This window comes from Synchiropus splendidus, chromosome 6 (genome assembly GCF_027744825.2).
Source record: "Synchiropus splendidus isolate RoL2022-P1 chromosome 6, RoL_Sspl_1.0, whole genome shotgun sequence".
Taxonomy (NCBI): Eukaryota; Metazoa; Chordata; class Actinopteri; order Syngnathiformes; family Callionymidae; genus Synchiropus; species Synchiropus splendidus.
In genome coordinates, this window is record NC_071339.1 from 9042959 (window position 1) to 9062064 (window position 19106).

At 42.7% G+C, this 19106-nt stretch overlaps 2 protein-coding genes across 6 annotated transcripts in view; one reads left to right on the forward strand and one right to left on the reverse strand.

Moving 5' to 3' along the window:
- Nucleotides 1-19106, forward strand: part of cenpp (centromere protein P) — a 55460-nt gene that overhangs the window by 35160 nt on the left and 1194 nt on the right. The window lies entirely within an intron of this gene.
- On the reverse strand, nt 537-19015 carry ecm2 (extracellular matrix protein 2, female organ and adipocyte specific). Of its 5 annotated transcripts, none has more exons than XM_053867361.1 (12): nt 18836-19011; nt 16613-16723; nt 15860-16021; nt 12247-12435; nt 9943-10656; nt 8722-8837; nt 7477-7612; nt 6726-6883; nt 3623-3762; nt 3238-3350; nt 2903-3116; nt 537-1411 (listed from the first exon to the last, which is right to left on the reverse strand). In XM_053867361.1, exons 2-12 carry the CDS (start codon nt 16719-16721, stop codon nt 1243-1245), a joined length of 2220 nt encoding a protein of 739 aa, XP_053723336.1. In that variant the 5' UTR covers nt 16722-16723; nt 18836-19011; the 3' UTR covers nt 537-1242. The 5 variants fall into 5 exon arrangements, with proteins under 5 accessions (XP_053723336.1, XP_053723335.1, XP_053723338.1 ...); XM_053867360.1 differs by having other exon boundaries at nt 9943-10695; nt 18836-18988; XM_053867363.1 differs by lacking the exon at nt 12247-12435 and having other exon boundaries at nt 18836-19006.

A 19106-nucleotide genomic window follows, 5' to 3' on the forward strand; every position in this document is an offset into this window, starting at 1 on the left:
TATATTCTTCTTCTTTCCCACCAGGAGTTGCTCAGCAACTCCACCTCCTGCCTCTTAATCTATCTTGATCATTCACCTGAGTCAGCCCTGTCCCCATTTACCACATCCATGAATCCCAATGGTTAGCTTCCTCATGTCTCCTGTCACTCCCTTGCATCCCATTTGTCTCCACATTTCTCTGCATGAGCATGAGCTGCTCAGTCTGTCATATCTTTGGTGACGCTTAATGGAGGTTGTCATGTCATTTAAGTAAACATATGAATATAGTTTGTATCCAACAAAGTGATCTTCTCTCACAATATTTTACAGAATCTGTATGCCACATATGTTTTTGGGGGCTTGTGGATGCAATTCATCATTCTCATTTTCATGGTTGAAAATCAGATCCTCTTATTTGGCAGCGTATATGGATGTGTTAATAGCGAGTATGTAATTGTTGCCAATTGTAAATAAAAAAAACACTTATTAAAAAAAACAAAACACACAAATCCAACAATATTTTGTTTTATTGGATGTGATGACATTGTCTGAATTTGTAGTGGTCAGACTGTGATATCATAAATCGATGTAAAGCTCTTCATCTATAGTTTATTGTCTTTGTTTTGCTGGGGTTTTTTTATGCGCTGGGAGGGACAGATCCATTGAGCTGTACTTTTGTAGTTACTATGATTCATTTAGCACAGCATTTGATGAGCTCTTGTGAAATATATAAACTGCCTGACGGAAAGAAGCCTGTGAATAATCTATCCTTCGAGTGGTGGGGCCTGCAATGTGTATTTGCTATGCCTACTCTACTTTAAAAAAATGATGTTATGAAGCATTTAAATATTCTCCTGCATTCTTTTGTGATTCATTGATGTAAATGCCTTTTTTGCAATATACGTTCTGTCATCTCAATTTCCTAAAAAGTTAAATTTGTACTTCAAGGCGTATTTTCCTTTATAGTCAACAGAAAGCACCAAAATATTGAATTATCTTCACTAACACAGTTCAAATATGGTTTCCTTCTCAGCATAAATATATACACATCAAATAAACAGGGCAATGATCAGCAAGAACTTTGTCTCCAAGTTCAGGATGTGAAAGACATGTGGTAAGGTTCATAAAAAGGCAATATTGTTATTACTATTTTAAGGAGTGATTGTTTTCTATGCACATGGACTATCATACTTCGGGTGATTTTGTTTCATTATTTTGTGTGTCGTGCCTTTTTCATCAAGGTTTCAAAGCATCTTATGTGGGTCACTTTGTTTTCTGGGGTTTTAAGACAACACTTGAAGAAGAGCGAACACATGAGAAAGCTGTGGGCGAAATCTTCAGTGGATCGATGTAGTTGTAGTCCAGATGCACAGCCGCCAGAGTGGAGTCTCCGCTGTGGCCGGGGTCGCAGATGCTTTCGTCAGGAATGCTCCTTGAGAGTAAAAGAACAGTATTCAGTTTCTATCAAGTGCAAGAAAGAACCTCGTTGAAAAGTAAAGAGGATTTAAAAATATATATTATTCGACTTCTTGAAGTTACTTTGGTGATCTGTCAGAATTCTTTTTTTTTTTTCAAGCAGATGTTTTTATGGTTCATACTGTAGGCCCTGTTCCATATTTCTTCATTCTTGTCAGAGTAAACAGAAGAGATTCTCAGAATATATATATCAATGGTAGACTTTATAGAACAGATGTGCTTGCAGATGCACAACGTCAAAGATGTTTTTATTATATGCTGTTAATCTTTTTAAAATATGAAAGTGAGTAATGAGAGTTGAGTTGAGAAATTGTAATGTCTTGTTTGGTTTCTTGTCGTCATGGGAACAGCGCAGTGTGAATATTCTTCAGCTAGTTATTCTGAATTAGGTGGTCAGCTGGTAAAACGCTGCTGTGATGTGGGACTTTCTTTGGCTAAATGTTTTTCCTTTGTGTTGAAAACATTGTTCAATTGTATGCTGTTGTTTAGCCCTGGAGTTTATCACCGAGACACACAGTTCTGGGATATGTTCAAGTCCCTGTCTATGTTATTCATGATGGAAATAGATGTGTCATTTCTAGGAAATGCATAATTGCAAATATTACAGCGGGTGGAAAAGTTCATTTTTCATGTGAGAGACAGAAGTTGGACACTTACATAATGGAAATTCCTCTCTCCTCTGCTGTCATGATTTACTGTCATCAACATTTTAATTCTAGGGGAAAACTTAATATGTGGTTGAATTCAGCAACAGCGGCAGATGAACAATGTTTAGAAATTTCTTTCCGGGTGCTCTGTCCTGCTTTTACATTTTGAGAAAACTTACCATTTAGATACAATTGTGCCACACTTATTTGTGATTTCAGTGTTGCACCCGGCATGAAAATGCATGAGGATCACTTCTAAACTAGTTTTGAAAACAGCATCCAGCATGGCAATGTTCTGAAGTTGAATCATGAACTCTTCACAGCTTTTATTGACATTAAAGCGCTCAAAGCACTTTAAGGTAAATATGACGTAGCTCAATATTTTTGCCTTATGACACTGTAGCCTGTAAAAATCTGTATTTTAGCCAGTTGTTGGTTTTAAGCCGCAACAAAAAATAGTGGCTTATAGTCTGGAAATTACAGTAATTTGTTTTTATTCGAATTCCATATTTTGTTGATGTCTGCTGTTACATATCACAGGATAAAAACAAAAGGCCATTCGTGTTGGACAAGCATTTTGGCTCAATGACCTGACCAATGCTGTTTCATGGTTCTGATCATGTTCATTCACTTTTATGGACTCAGGTTGCGGTGTTCAATATCTTCATTCCTGGTAAGCAATTCCCAAAATGTCCTTTCCATTGGCATAGAAATAGTATGGAACACCCAATGTTGTTAATACGTTTGAATTTCAGTGATTCTCCACTCACACTATTTAACGCTTATGTTTTGTGTCATACCGTATTTTGTTGTTGTTGAGTCTGAGGAAGTGTAAGTTGGTCATCTCGTTGATGCCCGATGGAACAGACTCCAGCTGGTTGTGGTCGAGACAAAGCTCTACCATGGAGTGGTAGGCCCCAAAAAAGGACTCCGGTTCAATTCCCTCCCCATCAAGTTTGTTGAAGGAGAGATAGAGGTACTCCAGTCCAGGGTCCATGTGGGCGAAGACATAACCTATGTATGAGTTGACAAAAGACATCATGGTTAAGGATGTTCTAGACCTGACCCAATTGAATTCAGCTCATAGTTTTTTTTATTGGAAGTTTTTAAGATGCCGCTTGAGCTTGGCACCTACCAGGTATCCTCTCAATGTTATTTCTCACCAGCACTAGGTGCACCAGAGATTTGGGTAGATAGGATGGAACCAGGTAAAAGTCATTGTGAGATAGGTCAATGGATTCAATATTTCTGTCCAAAAGAAAAAAAAAAGTCAGTGAAGTTGTGGTGTTAAGATAAAAATAAAATAATCAAAATGGGGTGCATTATGCATATGTCATTATTCTTTTACGAGCTTGGTGCTCTGGCTTGCTCCTATTATTCCAAATGCCCATTTAACTGTTCTATTAGTTGTTGAAAATAACATAATTGTGTGCTTGTACAATTGATCAACACAATGTGCATTGACAATGACAATAATTGAGTTTGAGGAAACAAATACATAGCAACGTCATTATCCAGACCTGTGCTGGATCCAGGCCAGCGGGGCGATCTTGGTCTCATCCAGCCTGTTGTGTCTCAGAGAAATGACATTCAGCATGTGGGTTTGATTGAAGACTGTTTCTGAGATTTCCTCTATGAGGTTGTTCTCCAGATAAAGCTCCTGAAAGACACATTTTTATATATATGAGGGTTTCTTTGTCTCTCTCAGTCAAAAAGGTTCCCGACCCCTGCACTAGCTGGTGAATTCATACTTCTTTTTTTTTAATGGAGGAATTTTAATTAAATCTTTTCTGAGCATTGATACGGTCTCTACGGATTATCAGAATCAGAATGCGTTTCTGAGTGTTTCTGCCATGAGGCCCTCAATTTATATTACCGCTCAGTGCTTGAAGGCATTGCCTGAAAGAAAGAAAATATCCTTGACTCAAATTTAGGATGGTTTCACACTGCGGGTTCTGTCTCTGGTGGCCTCAGGCGATGCCTCTTTTTTTCCTGCTCAGCTGAGGGCATTCTGTGCAAAACAACTTGTTTGTGACCCACAACGAAGCGCGTCTCAAGGAAGTCGTCATGCACAACCTATTTGCCACCACCGTCTTCACCTCCTTATTTCTGTCAATTCTTAGTACTACGAGTCGTCCTCACCTCAGATATGAACTGAGGACGGAGTTCCGCCACAGCTGTAACAAGAATGTGGCATCGCACAGCCAAAACTAAACAAGGAATAATGTTGTCATGTTTATTTTATAAGGAAATAGTGGAAACAAGCTGCATACTACAGAGCGTCTTGATTGATCCATGCTGCCGTCACAATATGTTGAACGTGGTTAGACAGATCTAGACATCAGAAATAATCAATGAATAGTCTGGTAATCTTCAGTAACTTGGGGAAAATCAGCGTTTTTCCTCTTCGCTGTCCTCCTCATGCAGACAGCTGCAAGATCACAGCAGTGAAAACAGTTACTGTAGAGCTCAGCATTATTCATTTAAACAAATCTGTCCCAGATATTTATCAGCCCAATAAAGGGTCTGGGACTCAAACACATCGCGAGTCCCGGACCGCTACGCTTCCGTTCCCCGGCTCCATTTTCCTAGCCTCCTGCCGAGGCTACACAACTCAGTTTTCAGGGAGTTTGCGAATTTGTTTTTGAACGATGTTGAGCGCCAGATCAGACCCTTTACTGCCTGGCATTTATCATGTTTGTGTGGAGTTGCATTGTACAAGTAGTTTCCGGCATCGAGCTGCCTGAGTTGAGAAGCTCACCACCCTTAGAGTTACCCGAGACAAAGTGCAGCTGTGCTGCCGGGATCAAGTCCACGGCCAAAACCTGACTCACTTGTGTTCACGTCGGATTTTTGAGCCTAACGCGCTTTGTCTCGAGACAGCGCTCGCAGTGTGGAACTGCCATTAAATGCTTAAATCGCATGCCAACGGGCAGGATGGACTTCAAGATCAGAGTTTTAATCAGTGACTACAAACCCAACCACAATTCAGTCAAGTTCCAACAGTCAGCGGAATTTTCTGATAATGCTTTCAAGGTGACGGCTAACCAGTTTGAGTATCTGTCCTCATGCCATTCTCTGGAAAGAAGGAGATTGCCATGACCCAACTTTCACTGAAAGTATTTGAAGAGTGAAAACTTCAAATCCAATTACATGTTAAAGTATCTTCTCATTTAGATTGCAGAAGAGCAAGCTCGAACCGCCGTAGAGAAGGCAATGTAAACTCATTGTCAGATCTGATTTTCAACGCCGCAAGTTCCATGCTGACTGAGGCTGCAGCGCACCCACAGAGTCTGTGCCTGTGGTCCACTGTTCTCTGAATTGTTTGTGGTCAACCGAAAACCACAATTGCACGTTTACACGACTAGTTTCTCAAGTCTAGCTCGAGTTTATTCTGTAAAACCGGGGTTCGCAATAAGGAAAACATTATCAAAGTAAGGTTTAACTCTTTCTACCCCGAGTGTATGTCTTCAGAAGAGTGTCATCTATTCAGGGTTTCCACTACATGCAACTGAGCGTGGCGCACCGCTATGGCCGAAATGATCAAAAGTATAAAACAAAGTGGAAACATTGAAACAAGCGGATAACACATCATGGAGATGGACATGAACATGACAATTTTCAGCATGTTTTTCATGAAAAAAATCCCAAAAGAAATATCATAATGACTGAAGTCTGTTGCTCACAGATCTGGCCGGACATATGAAGAGATGGGCCGTTTTTCTTTTAGCAGGGAAATCCAGCTATTGATGATATTTATTCGATATGTGCAGTAATTGAATTGTGATGAAAAAAAATAAAAATCATATTGGTTTTTCATGTGTTCATCTGGACGAGAACATTCTTCCTTCATTTCAAAGCAGATGGCCATTTCAGCAATTCTGTGTAGTCGACTCTGGTAAGCTGATGACTTAGTCCCCCTCTATTTCAACAATTTAAAGTAGATTGACAGCTACTGTTTGAAGCACTTGCTTCCTCACAAGATCAAGAGCCTCATGTGACTGAAAGTTGATCAGTATAAGTTTGGTGGGAGTCAAAATGACAGGTAATGCAACATGGCAGGCCTTTTCAAGCTTTTGAAAAGAGGTTCCAGCGGTTCCAGGACTGACATTAATCTGAGTTTTGAGGCGTGATTCAGTTTTCAGTGAATTCTTGCCACTAGATGACACAGCCCGAGGACGTTGTTGTCAGAACGCTTGATAAACTTTACTGCATTCCATGGTTTGGGCTGAGTTTGGGATGGTTGCCAAGATTTTTTGGAAAGAGTTGCAAACATCTGGGCTGAAAGTGAAAGACAGGCTGGCTGTTGGTCATGATCAGCAGTGTTGATCACAGGCTGCCCTCATTACTTAAACTGTCAGTGTTCTTCTTATGCGCACCTCATGTTTTCTGAAGAAAAGCAGAACAATATAGGTTTTGTTCATCTGCAAAAGAATTCAGCCACTGCATCTGGTTGGCATTTTCCCTGAGGCTTATTCACATTTTCTGCTTTTTTTCTTTATTGTAAATTAAACAAGAAGCAGTCATTCTGGAGACGTAGCGCTCACAGAGAAAAAAAAAAACAACTTGCGAGAGGTAAAGAGGTAGACAGATAATTGTTGGAAGGAAAGTATGGCTCCATACCAGCAGTGAACCAGGAAGCCCCTGTGGTACTGTGCGGAAGTGGTTTCGTCCCAATCTGAGGTAGGAGAGTTGGGTGAGTGGAGAGAAGCCCTGAGGATCAACATTACTCTCGCTCAGCAGATTTCCTTCCAGCTCCAGAATTACAAGATCGCCCAAATCTTTAAGACAGAAGGGAAAAAGGAGTCTTAAAACCAGTGCAAGAAGTAGTGGAGCAACAGCCCTCATTCCAAGCAAATAAGATTGTGGGAACCAAAATGATGAATGGAGCATTTCTAACTGGGATTATCATGCTCTCGTCCGAGTATTATAGTGTTATGCAGGAGAGAAGTGAGCCATGCTGTCTCGCTGCTACTCGTCAGTTCAGCATCTCCTCTGTTCAGTTCTGACTCAATCACAGTTTTGGGTATCGTCTCCTTTGTCGTTCAACATTTCCTATCACCAGAGGCTTAAATCTGAGGTCGGTGGCCCCTTGCAGGACTATGAGATCATCCTGCAACTACACAATGCCTCATCAATTTAATCTCTGATCTCACAATGGTTTTCTTGATCAACATGGCTTCGTCAAAACGGTAACTATACGAAGTATAAAAAGGTTTGTTTTGCCCCCCCCAAAAGAAAATTCTTCTAACTCGGTAAGGTCTTGTATGCGCAAGCACCTAAGGATATTCAAGAGGAAACAAAATGCAAAATAACTGCAAGACATATCAGAACTGCATGTATACTGAAATAACATTTTACTGGGCAGAAGTACCTCGAAAGTCATTTTTATGAATCCTCTGCAGTCTGTTTTCACTGATCTTCAGCTCTTGCAGGGTGGAAGGAAGATTTGAGGGGACAGTCTCTAGAAGGTTTCCATCCAGATAAAGGCGCCTCAGCGTCTTCAATCCCTGGTGCAGAAACAAATGCATGTAGGCTCATTTAGATTTTTTTGTCGCCTTACGTTTTTAAACCAACACATCCTCACTCCCATGGTGTAATTTATTGACATTGAGAAAGTTGCCTTTTGTGTCCTTTATTGACGAAAAAGGCAGCCTTCAGTGTCGCATATCGATGCATTGGTTAGGCTAAGCCATGGGATGCTGCTCCTTTCATTCTATGTTTAATAACGTGTCCAGTTGCTATTTCAAGGCCATCAAACGGCCGTGCGTTTTATTCATGATGACTCGCACCTTCGCATGTGCTCGTCTCGCACATGTGGTGCTCCGCCACTCACACCCTGTTGTGGAAATTTTCAATGAAGAACATCGAATATGACTTCTAGGTCCTGAGCAGCACACACACAGCACATGTGCTACCATTAAATACACAAGACAAAGGTTTTCCATTCCCTTTATACCTGCCGCACCCCCATTCTCAAGAAAAGTCACATGTCCCACATGCAACGTCACATGTCGCATCTTCACTTCAAAGCCTCACCTATTTCACACCACTAAAGCCGACGTTATCTTTTGAGGTTGTCCCACCTTCAAAGGGCACACAATACGCATTCCTAACCTTTATGGCCCACACCCATGGCCAGTTACTTGAGTAAGAGAGGATCAAACAAAGAATGACATCCTTAATACCTTTCTTATATAACATCCTCACATGTTCAACACAATAATTTTCCACTTCAACCCGTGCCTGGAGCTATATGGAAGTAAAACGTATTATTTTTCTCTCCCCCCCTGTGCATGATACACCATGCAGTCCCGCATAACAGACAATCAACAACACCCACCTGGAACACTACGGAAGGATCTTTCACGTCATGGGAGTGAGCATGGGTTGTTTTTAACGGAGTTATGTCAATTTAAAAAAATACAAATCAGTTCATCTTCTGTGGTGGACTACAAATACAATGCCCCAGATGTATTATATGCACTCGACATAAAGAGTTTTTATAATTCTAAAGTCATGTATAACATATCATTATTATACATCATTATACATTATATTACATCATATCATTATCTTGGTTTGGATTCTTGTTCTGTACAATTTCAGTCCCACTTACCTTAAAGGCGTTGGCATCAATTCCTGCAGATGTGAGTTTGTTTTTCTTAAGGTTAATCCATTCCAAGTTGGGGATGCCATTGAAGGCTTCTGCTGGAATATTGGTAATGTTGTTTCCTGAAGGAAAGTTTGAGTGGGTTTACAATTGTTCTGACAGCATTTCGTCAACTGTCTGTGTTTGGGTTCTGTTTTCACTTTATTGTTCTGTTTCTCGCTCTGCTTATATTCACTTGTGGAGGCAAACTTTGGTGGCTTTTACAAATGTTCTCCCCCCCTTTGCATTTCAACCTCTCTCTGCCAGAAGGCCCAAACGAAAGGCTATTTATTGTTGTCCCTGCGACAGGCCTAGTTCTGGGGCCGTTCGACTTGGGGGTCAGCAATAATGATTATCAGCAATGTCTCTCCCCCATGTCACTTCCAACTGAAAGTTCCGTGTGACTTCGTTTTTCCATTCTCTTGTTGACATGATTTCAGCTTTCTCAACCGTGGCTGAGTTTAGGTTACTTCAGTCTGTGGTGAAATCAGACACTGGAAAACAGTAGCTTGTCTTATCTGGAAAAACGATTAGACGAACACGTCTGTTTCAGGGGTACAACGTGATATTTCCACTTTTGTTATTCACCATTGCAAACAGCCTGGCGCCGTCACCCAGTTCTACTAGTTTGAGGCAAACTTAAGCCACCTTTGTATCCAAATCAAGTCTATTCCATTGATTAATATTGTCTCCCCTGGAGGAAATGCACCTCCCAGGTGTAGGAGTTCTCTTGTACTCATTGGTCTGGGACTTTCTGTTCGAGATGGAGCTGTTTATGAATTGGGTAAGGCAAGGGCTAGAAAAAGACCAAGGTCGCGGTTCTCGGCAGAAAACAAATGTGACGCCTTGTGGCTAGTGTATGTTCATCCGGGGTGGAACAGGATCACAAAATCAGAAATGGCTTTCTCGCAAGCCCTCGGCGGCTCCATCGTCTGTCAGTCACTTGGAGTAGAACTGTGGCTGCTCTGAATGTTAATGCAAGTGTACATAAGTTGTCTCCGTGTAGCCTTTATTTTTGAAGCTAAACACGACACGAGTGTGTTTCCAGTAGAAGATAGAAGCTATGATCTGCTAAACACATCAGAATTGTTGAATGGAGATCATTCTGGATTAACTGGATCACAATGTTCTCAGATTAAAAACATTATCGACGATCTTGTGAGGACCGACTCCAAATCTGTTACTCACCTTCCAGACTGAGAGATTTGAGCTCCAGAATGGAAAGAGGAGGGAAGTAGGTGAGTTTCACGTTGTCACACGTCACCATGACGTCAGAGATGTCGCATCCCGGAGGAAGACCACCTCTGTTCTCAAAAACCACTTCCCTCTCTTCCTCTTCATCTCCCTCCTCTTCTGCATCCACTTCCATCTCCTTCATCTCCTCCCCTGTGACCTCTGGAGGTCCTGGTATGGGAACTGGCTCTGTTGGCTCTTCATCGTCCTTTGTAGGCATCTGAAAGACGTCACCCCTCAGCCAGACCTCTTCTTCCTCTTCCTGTTTATCATCTTCCTCCTCCACTAGTGCCAGCAGCTCCTCTCTTAAATTTTCTTCTTGTCTTCTCTCTTCCTCTAGCTTGAGTTCTTTTTCCTTTGCTTCCTCTTGTCTTCTTCTTTCCTCTTCCTGCCTTCTCCTCTCATCTTCCTCCTGTTTCCTCCTCCACTCTTCCTCCTCTTTCTCTAGCTGCCTCCTCAATTCCTCCTCCTCCATCCTCCTCTGCTCTTCCACGATCTTCCTCTGTTTTTCCTCCTGCTCTTTCCTCTCCTTTTTCCTCTTCTTCCTGGCCTCATCCCGTTTCCTCAGGCGCTCCTCTAGCTCCCGGTGCTCCTCTTCCTCCCTCCACAGGATGCGCTGTATCTCCTCTGGCGTCAGTGGCTTGACAGGCTCACTTGGGTCGTTGGGCACTGGGGAGTCACCAGAGAGGTCTAGGCTGAGGTTGGAGTCTGGGATGGGGACACCAGGGTGCAGGGCAGCCAATCAGGAATAGAAAAAGAAACAGACAGTTGGAAGGACATGTGGAGGGAAAAGAAAGGCGAGAGAAGAGAAACTAAGAATGAAGTGGTTTGAAGATGGTGAGCAGACAGAAAGACAGGACGAAGGCAGAAAGACGGTTGTGTTAGTGTCCAGCTCCCTCATTTCTTCAGACAGATGACAAGACAAATGTTGTCTTCTATAATGTTGAATTTCACATAGAAGCTTTTACCCTGTCATTTAAATAACTTTAAAGTTACGCTGTTCACATGGTTCAGTGAAAAAAATGGTGGCACATGGTTTCACATGAGCATTTTTCACCACAGTCAAGCAGCACAACACGCAACATGTTTGACAGTTTTGTCTGGAGTTTGTCGACAAGCTTCTGTGCAGCTGGCAGCATTTGTAATCACAGGCATGATGTTCATGGTTTTTGGAAAATAAGCTAAATAGTCTTGTCTGACTTCCATTTTGAACGGCAAGGATGTTCTATTTTGGATAACTTAAATGAAGTATATGCTTTTTAAAAATAAATTCTGTATGTTTGTTTCAAGATTAATCGTATTGGCTCTGAGTTTAGCTTCCACCAGATTATTTTTTTATACATATGTTGCATTTTTATCACTTTACAAAAATAATGCTCTTACTAACTTAACTAACTTACTAACTAACTAACTTAAATAATCGCACTTTAAATAACTTTCTTGTTTTAGTTGGAATCTTTTGACATGCAAAAGCCTGTCCTTGTGAACATAGTTCAGCTTCATCGGTTTATTAATATCAGTTGCAGCTGTGGAGTCAAATTGATATCGATTCCACACAGTTATTGGATCTGCTTCCTCCAGAAACGGTCTGCACGGTTGAACTTGAATTTCCATCTGGTCTGGGATTTGAAATGGAGCCCTTGGCAAAAGGCTTTAGCTCTCTCACAATGCGTATTTTGAAGTTATGTTTGCACACCTCAAAGCAATAATGTCCGTCAGCACACTTGCGTGTGGAGACAGGCCCAAAACATATTTGCTTGCCATGATGTAATTACAGCGTAGATGAGCCTGTAAAACATTTTACACAATATATTGTCTTTTAATGAGTGTGATGAAAGTAGAAGCTTTATCTCAGAGCTTACATTTTTGTGTTCTTACTCATTTGATTATGTAACAAACACAAGTTGATTCTATATTTGCATGTGTGCTTTTTTTTTTGACCATGTGAGAAAGCTATAAAGGAAAATGAAAATGGACCTGATTGCTGAGAAGAGCTCGATATGACAGAGTTAACATGTGGTATTTCCAAACACACAGTCTGGTTAGCGTGTCGACATTGTGTGTTGAATTTCACAAAAATGTGTTGGTCACATTTTTCAAAGCCATGGCAGCAATAAAGAGGCAACATCAAGAGGCAATCGGAGTTTTCAATTATGGTCAACATCACTGTGTTGTAAAGCCATAATAGTGAGTGTCAGACTCGGATCGATCTTTTTGTGCCCTGATGTTGCACCATGGCGTCGCCACATGTGTTTCTACCTGGCTCCATGCAGACGGGGCAGCACTCCCCGACAGGCGTGAAGGATGCCTGGCAGCGCAGACTTGGACAGGAGACCTGGTCACAAACCACTCGCCCGCCGGTGCACAGACAGGTCAGACAGGGCTTGGGAGACCAGACGGCCTGGTTGAACATGGTCAGACCCTGGTACACACATTGGCCCTGCTTACCTGGAACACACAGTAGTTACATTCAGCATGATTCCTGTATAGAACTTGAATGAAGAATTGTTAACCCATGATCTTGTTGAACATTTATAGTGATGGGTAAATATCATAAAGCATTGGACACAATGACACACTGTGCTGATACTGTGTTGAGACTGTGTCACTGAATACAGACACCTGCTGGCCAAAAAAATCCCTGCAGGCACCAACTTGACAGACTGAATTGACACTGATTTGATGACCTACTGTATACAATAGTATCAGTCTTTACATTCATTATTGTTCCATATCTTTAAATAATGTGAAAAACGTGAAAACAATGTGACTTTTTTTAATTAAAAAAAAAAAGTTTATTTTTTTCCCAATATTGTTCAGTTTTATATATTGAATTATACCTTGAAATTAATTTGAATAAGAATGGAACAAGTCTAGTTGAAAATCTGAGACAAACTAAAAGGGTAAAGATTGAAATAAACACATTATTCTCCGATAGGAGATCAAAATGGTCCCACACGGCAGACAACTTGCGTTTCCCTTGGAGCTGCAGTTAGTGTCTAAACTTAGTGTGATAGAAGTTTCCAAATGAATGGTTGACATTCATGAAATCCACAGCCTGTCAAAAGGCAGGGTTTGAAACACTTATCTCAGGGGTCGCAACGATGACAAGCGCTGGAGGTGATCCAGCTTAATAGATGACATTTATAAGCTCAGCCTGTCAAACGGCAAGGTTTAAATCACTGTACTCTCAGGAGCCACAACGTTGACAAGTGTTGGAGGTGATCCAGTTTTGTATTGAGTTCCGTTTTGAGCCCAGCGTGATTTGGCCCCAGGCCTTTGATTTTGATGGATGTCAGGAAAGTATGGGCACATCATCACGCAAGTGACAAGACGAGAATGACTTTTCGGTGTCAGAACAGGGGATGTATATTGATACTGTCAACTTGACATTCTTGAACTTGGGCCAGACGTATTCGTGAGTTGGAGGGGAGACTTTGGACACCAGTCCGACAGTCAACACTCTTCAGACGGCTTATCGGTGTGTGGGCATCCTCCTGATATGCTGGGAACAAAAACACACTGTGGCCCTCTTGTGGATCAGTGTCAAAGCCCTGAGAAATATCAATGGAAAAAAAAAAACAAAAAAACAATCGTTCTTTTACCAACTATGACAGCTTTCTCTAATGGTCTGGGTCGGTCCTGAATAGAAATCCCGAGTCTGACCGGGTAAAAATACAATTGAGACTGAGACAAGACAGAGACCCTAAAAAGAGGTCTTCAGGCCTTATTACAGAGTCAGAATGGTTTCATTTGTTCCAGTCCGAGATATGATGGTCATTGTTTTAGATCCATTTGGCAACGGTAGTCTGCCTTTTCATCTGGTCATTTTTCTAATGGCTAAATGTAACACGTATTTTCTAAGTGTGGTGTCAAAATTGGACTCTCTTTACTTTAAAGACTTTTATTTTATTGATTTTTTTTCTTCCTTTCTGCTTCCCTGAGTTGACGTTTTGGGCCCCTTGCCAGGTCTGGGTCAGTCTTGTGACATGACCTTGTGGTCGCCCTGGGTTCGCTGTGTTTTTTTTCCTCAGAACTTGCGATGCAGGAAGTTTTATATCTTGAAGAAGCTGTTTCCTTGTGTGGTCTTAGTGCCAAAGGGTGCTGAATCCCCACTTGTCACAGAGAGATCTCTTAAACAAAACGATTCGACACTCCTGACCTTCAACACATGGACTCTTAAAGCCCAAAAGCAAGTGCTCCTGTGTTGTCCTTCTTTATAACTGCCCTCTCCATAACTTCTTTTTAGCCAATAGTTTGGTATTATTTAACGGTGGCCCTCTTTTATGGAGCTGTGTCCCGCATGGAAAGGTTTCCACCGGCAGCTGGAAACACAAACATGGGCAGCAGATTAGAATCACTTCCTGATTTCCGAGACGTGTTTACTCAGAGGTCTGGTCTGGGGCTAATTTGAAGAAGCTCTGGAGGTGTGGGTGACACGGCAGCGGGAGGCCCAGCTGCTGTAATTGCTGTGTGTCTGCCGCACAGCCTGTGTTTTACCATCAAAACCAGACAAAGCAATGATTTGTCCCGCTCCCTCCGCATTAACTTCACCTTTCAATACACATCTGAGACAGGAGCGGGTCAGGGATGCGCATGAGTCAGGCGGATAGGTGCCCCAGGAAGAGGCTCTTTGTGCCTGTCATCTCTCCTCCTAATGGCATGCTCTTTGTCACCGTCAGGAGAACACAGGTAGTTAAGAGGCTTTGGTTCTTTCTCCTAAACACCGCCTCTCTCCATTTTGTCCATCTTTCAGCAACACAGACTGACAACCCTGTCATCTGGAGCTTTTCTTTTCCCTCAAGATATTGTCCCAGTGGCTCATGTTCACGTGACCCTTGAGACGTGGAGCATTCACACAATCATTCTGGTCACTGCATCACTTCGCTCGGTCAGTATTGGTACAGCAGACTGTTACATTTGTGATCTGCCTTTGTTGTTTGTGGGTTATTTTTATTTTTATTTATTAGCAGCACTTTATTTCGAAGCACTTTCCTAGTTGGTGGGGCCCCCACTGACCATGGTAATAAATTCTATTCTGATTCTGATTCAGTAGGAATACAGCTACTCACTTGGATCACAGACGGAGTGTTTAGTATTCATTCCAAGTCGGTTCATTTTCTGTATGAAGTAGTGTGTCATTGACAAGACACCTTCTCTCCATTTGGGATTTCAGAAGATACATTTCAATCAGCCCAGATAATGTAAATATGAGATCAGGAAAATAATTGAATGAAGATCTGGAAACGTCGGAAGCTTTTTCCAACAATTACCTATGGTTGTGTTCCCATTTCTCACCCTAACACTAACACTCAACACTACTCAACACTTGGTTCGGAGTCCTCTCCACTATCTATACCAGTTTTGTTTTGTTTCCTGCATATCCAGTGTTGGAGACGTTCTGGAAATGGCAGCTCCAACGTTTTTGCAACCTCTCACTTGGTTTGGTGGACCACCGGAGAAGAAATGGGCGGAGCCGAAGCCGGCTTTGCTGCCATGTTGCAGTGATAGATCAGATCTGTTAGAGGTATGTTAGAGGTTAGCCTGGATGCTAGACCAATGTTGCTTGTTAAGCAATAAAAACATACTGTTGTCCATGTTGTCGGACACGGTAGACCATCAGGGTCGCTAACGTGTGATACGCGAGAAAGTAGTCAAACGGAAGTGTAGTCCTCGCTGCTGTTGTCCTATCCAACATTGTTTTTAAATAGAGTAGTTTGGTATCCTGGAAATCTATCCACACTTCATATTCCCACTTGGTTTCGAGTATTGGGACACACTGCATTTACATGTGATGTGCAAAAGCCAGTGTTAGGGTCATAACCCAGTGTTAGTGGAAGAAATGGGGCACAGCCCTCCTCTTGTATCTGACCTGGAATGACGTTGTAGCTGAAGCGCTCGTCTTGGAAGTTCTTGTAGGATTCCAGGAACAAAGTGTCTGCTTGCATGTCTCCAGTCTGCAGTGGAATCCTGGCCCCATGAACTCGTCTGACTTTGTGGGACTTGGAGTGGCCAGATCTGGATCGTCCACGACCTGTATGGGAGTTGCAATGTCATGTCGCATTTAGTCGCAGCATTATGACCACTGTCTATTAGCATTCATCCTACTGTCAAAGCTCCTTCTCAAGTTTGTTCTGCTGTGACCATCAGAACATAGAGAGCGTAGAGAGATGTGCTCTGATCATGTGACACTGCCCCCCATTACTCTGTACCAAACCAAAATGCACTTTGTGTTCTTGTCACTCGTTCGAAACCCGTCAGGTCAACATTCACTCGGACGAACGTGACAAGAATAGACTTGTCTTCATGCACATCATATAGTACTGCATGATCTGATTTTCCCCCTTAAAATGTTGGTTCTTATCACAATATAATAGTATTGCAACATATCATAATGTATTGTATCACCACTCCTGCATCAGGACACGTATTGTATAGCAAGATACCTGCCAAAACACAGCCCTGCTCAGGACTTATTCCAACATAGTATTCACTACGTCACTATGTAGCACCTTTTTAAGGGACTAAGCGAAAAACAATGAATGAGTGAATATACAAATGAGAGAATGAATTACTGAACTGCACAATACCGGGAACAACAAAGTCAGGAAGTTGGAGCTCTCACCGTCTGCAGCGTTCTTCCTCTTGTGGCGATGTCTTGTCTTGGTCTGAGCCTCCGTGACCACGAGGACGACGGTCAGCCACAGACAGGCCACCACCAGCCACCACCTCATCACTGCAGGACAACACAGCGGCTCTGCTTGTAAAAGTCCCAACTGTCATCTCGTAGTTGCAGGTTGTTATTCAGAGGCGACGTTTTCCTGCATCTGAAACTGGTTTGCTGCTCTTACCTGAATCAGTTGCAGGTGCACTAGAGAGTGAGGAATAGATCAATCCTAAGGTCTTTATCTGACACTCCGTCTTGGACAAAAAGACCTGCGAGTTCTTCATCTGGTCCTCATATAGGTCGCTAATGGCCAGTTACCTCCCTGTGTGAGTGAGTGTGTGTGTGTGCGTGTGTGTGTGCGTGTGCGTGTGTGCGTGTGTGTGTGTGTAATGAGAAGTCTACCAACAGCAGTCCTGTCATTATTTAAGTGGTAATCTGACATTAACACACACCTGTCTCCTGTGATCTCACCTGAACTGAGCAGATTTCCCTCCAGCACTGAATAAAACACTGCACTACGTTGACAAAGTGACTGACAAATTTTTGAATCAGTCTGTGACCTCTGATCTTGCTGGCACGGCTCTGTCGCTAGTGCATTTTTTGTAGTTTTTGTGGTGAAATGGTGAACGTACATTTCGAGAGAGATATATATATATATATATATATATATATATATATATATATATATATATATATATATATATATATGTGTGTGTGTGTGTGTGTGTGTGTGTGTGTGTGTGTGTGTGTGTGTGTGTGTGTGTGTGTGTGTACACTCTCACAACTTTGACCCAGACGCATCACTGCTCACTTTTTCCTTCCGAGTGGAAACAACTGAGCTTCCCCTCCCTCACCCTCCCTCACCGTTCCCCACCCACCTTCTCAGCCTCCGCAAATCACAATACCCCTTGCAAAACCAATAACAGAGTTCCATGTGTTTGGAAAGAAGTGAGAGAGAAGGAGGGGAGATGGAAACTATTCACGTTCTGGATGACCAGGCTCAGATGGTGAGACCTCTAGCACCGACAGGGGAGTTAAAAAGAACAGCTTTGCACTTCCCGGCGTAGTTTTAACAAGGATTTGCATTGAATATAGTGCTTGTGACTTTCCTCCTGCTGCTGTGTCAGGTATAAGTATATGAGAGGGAAGTCGAGGATTCACTCCTCTGTTCACTCGTCATGATCAACTTCCCCCGGATGGTCTGTCACTGGACAGTGGAACATTCCCAATGAAGAGCTGAGGCGATGGATGAATGTTTTCTGGTCTCAAGAAAAGGTGTTGGTTGTCATTTCTTCTTGCCTCAAACAGACTCTACTGAGGTAATGGATGAGTTGATGGGGTGTATTAAGGGTCGAGGTGTAACTGAGTGAGAAGCCGCCTCCGCCTCTCCTGCTGTTCGTGTTCAAACCTGTATGTGTTGGGTTTGATCCACTAAGCTGGTGCTCCATCACCAGCAGAAGTGAGGAGTTCTCTCCACAGAGGAAAAACTGACTTTCCACTGTCGTGACTGAAATAAGCCTTAAAGGTTATGGCCAAGCCTTTTTGTCCCGTGTGTCAGAGAGGAGGAAGAGAGCTCAGAACAGTCAGACTGGACTTGTTTGTGACTTTACAGTTCAGGATCCAGACTAGAAGCGGGATGACCTGAGCGAAGGAGTCATTCACCAGAGGTTCGGAGTAGCGGCTTGCAGTGATCTGTGAGACACCTGGAGTCGTGTCTGGCAACTCTTCAAGGTTTACAGCAGATGAGAGACGTGAACCTAGATGAGTCCACAAACATGGCCGCTCTGAGCTCCAGATCTAGTGTCAGGATCAGACGATCTTGAAGTGGTTCTATCACAGGACCCATGAAGCAGCCCTGTGACATCACCGACCCAAGTTTCCTGGCGAAACTTTCCTTTGTTTGGACCTCTGCGGAAAGTTCTTCACCAGAAAACATCCAAACAAGCCTGCACTTGATCAGACCCAGGTCTGCGACACGTCGACTCGGTGTGATGGAGATGTTGTGAAAGTCATGAATCACGAGTCCTGGTTCCCATCCAGGAACTCTATCAGACTGTGCGAGTGGAAGTGTATATTTAAAGCATGTGGCAACAGCTGACAATAATAACAGCAGTTTACAGATGACGGACAGCTCAAGGGGGCGGGGCTAAGACAGACAGACAGACATGAACTCTACTTTACCAGCAGTTCGATGGCGCCACAAACGTCCCGACTCAGATTGTTCCTCGATCCTCCTCCTCTGGTTCCTCAGGAGCTCCAGGAGAGTGCGATGGCTGCGTGTGTGTCTTCAAGATTGCGTGTCAGAGCATAGAGAAGTTGTGTGGAGTCGCGCAGACTAATAGAAATGCAAAAGCAAATCCAGAACTTGTACCACTGCCAGGACAAGAACGGGCGAGTGAGAGAGGAAACAGACCGAGAAGAGAGGGAGCGAGAGAGAGGACAGTCTTCAGTG

What these genes read in the sequence shown, in the direction of transcription:
- ecm2 (XM_053867360.1), bottom strand. Translation starts at nt 16,721, where the DNA reads ATGAGGTGGTGGCTGGTGGTGGCCTGTCTGTGGCTGACCGTCGTCCTC. An exon ending in CAGCTACAACGTCATTCCAG is followed by an intron (nt 12,436 to 15,859) that starts GTCAGATACAAG and finishes TGTGTGTTCCAG; the next exon opens with GTAAGCAGGGCCAATGTGTG. An exon ending in CTGGCCTGGATCCAGCACAG is followed by an intron (nt 3,351 to 3,622) that starts GTCTGGATAATG and finishes TCTTTTGGACAG; the next exon opens with AAATATTGAATCCATTGACC.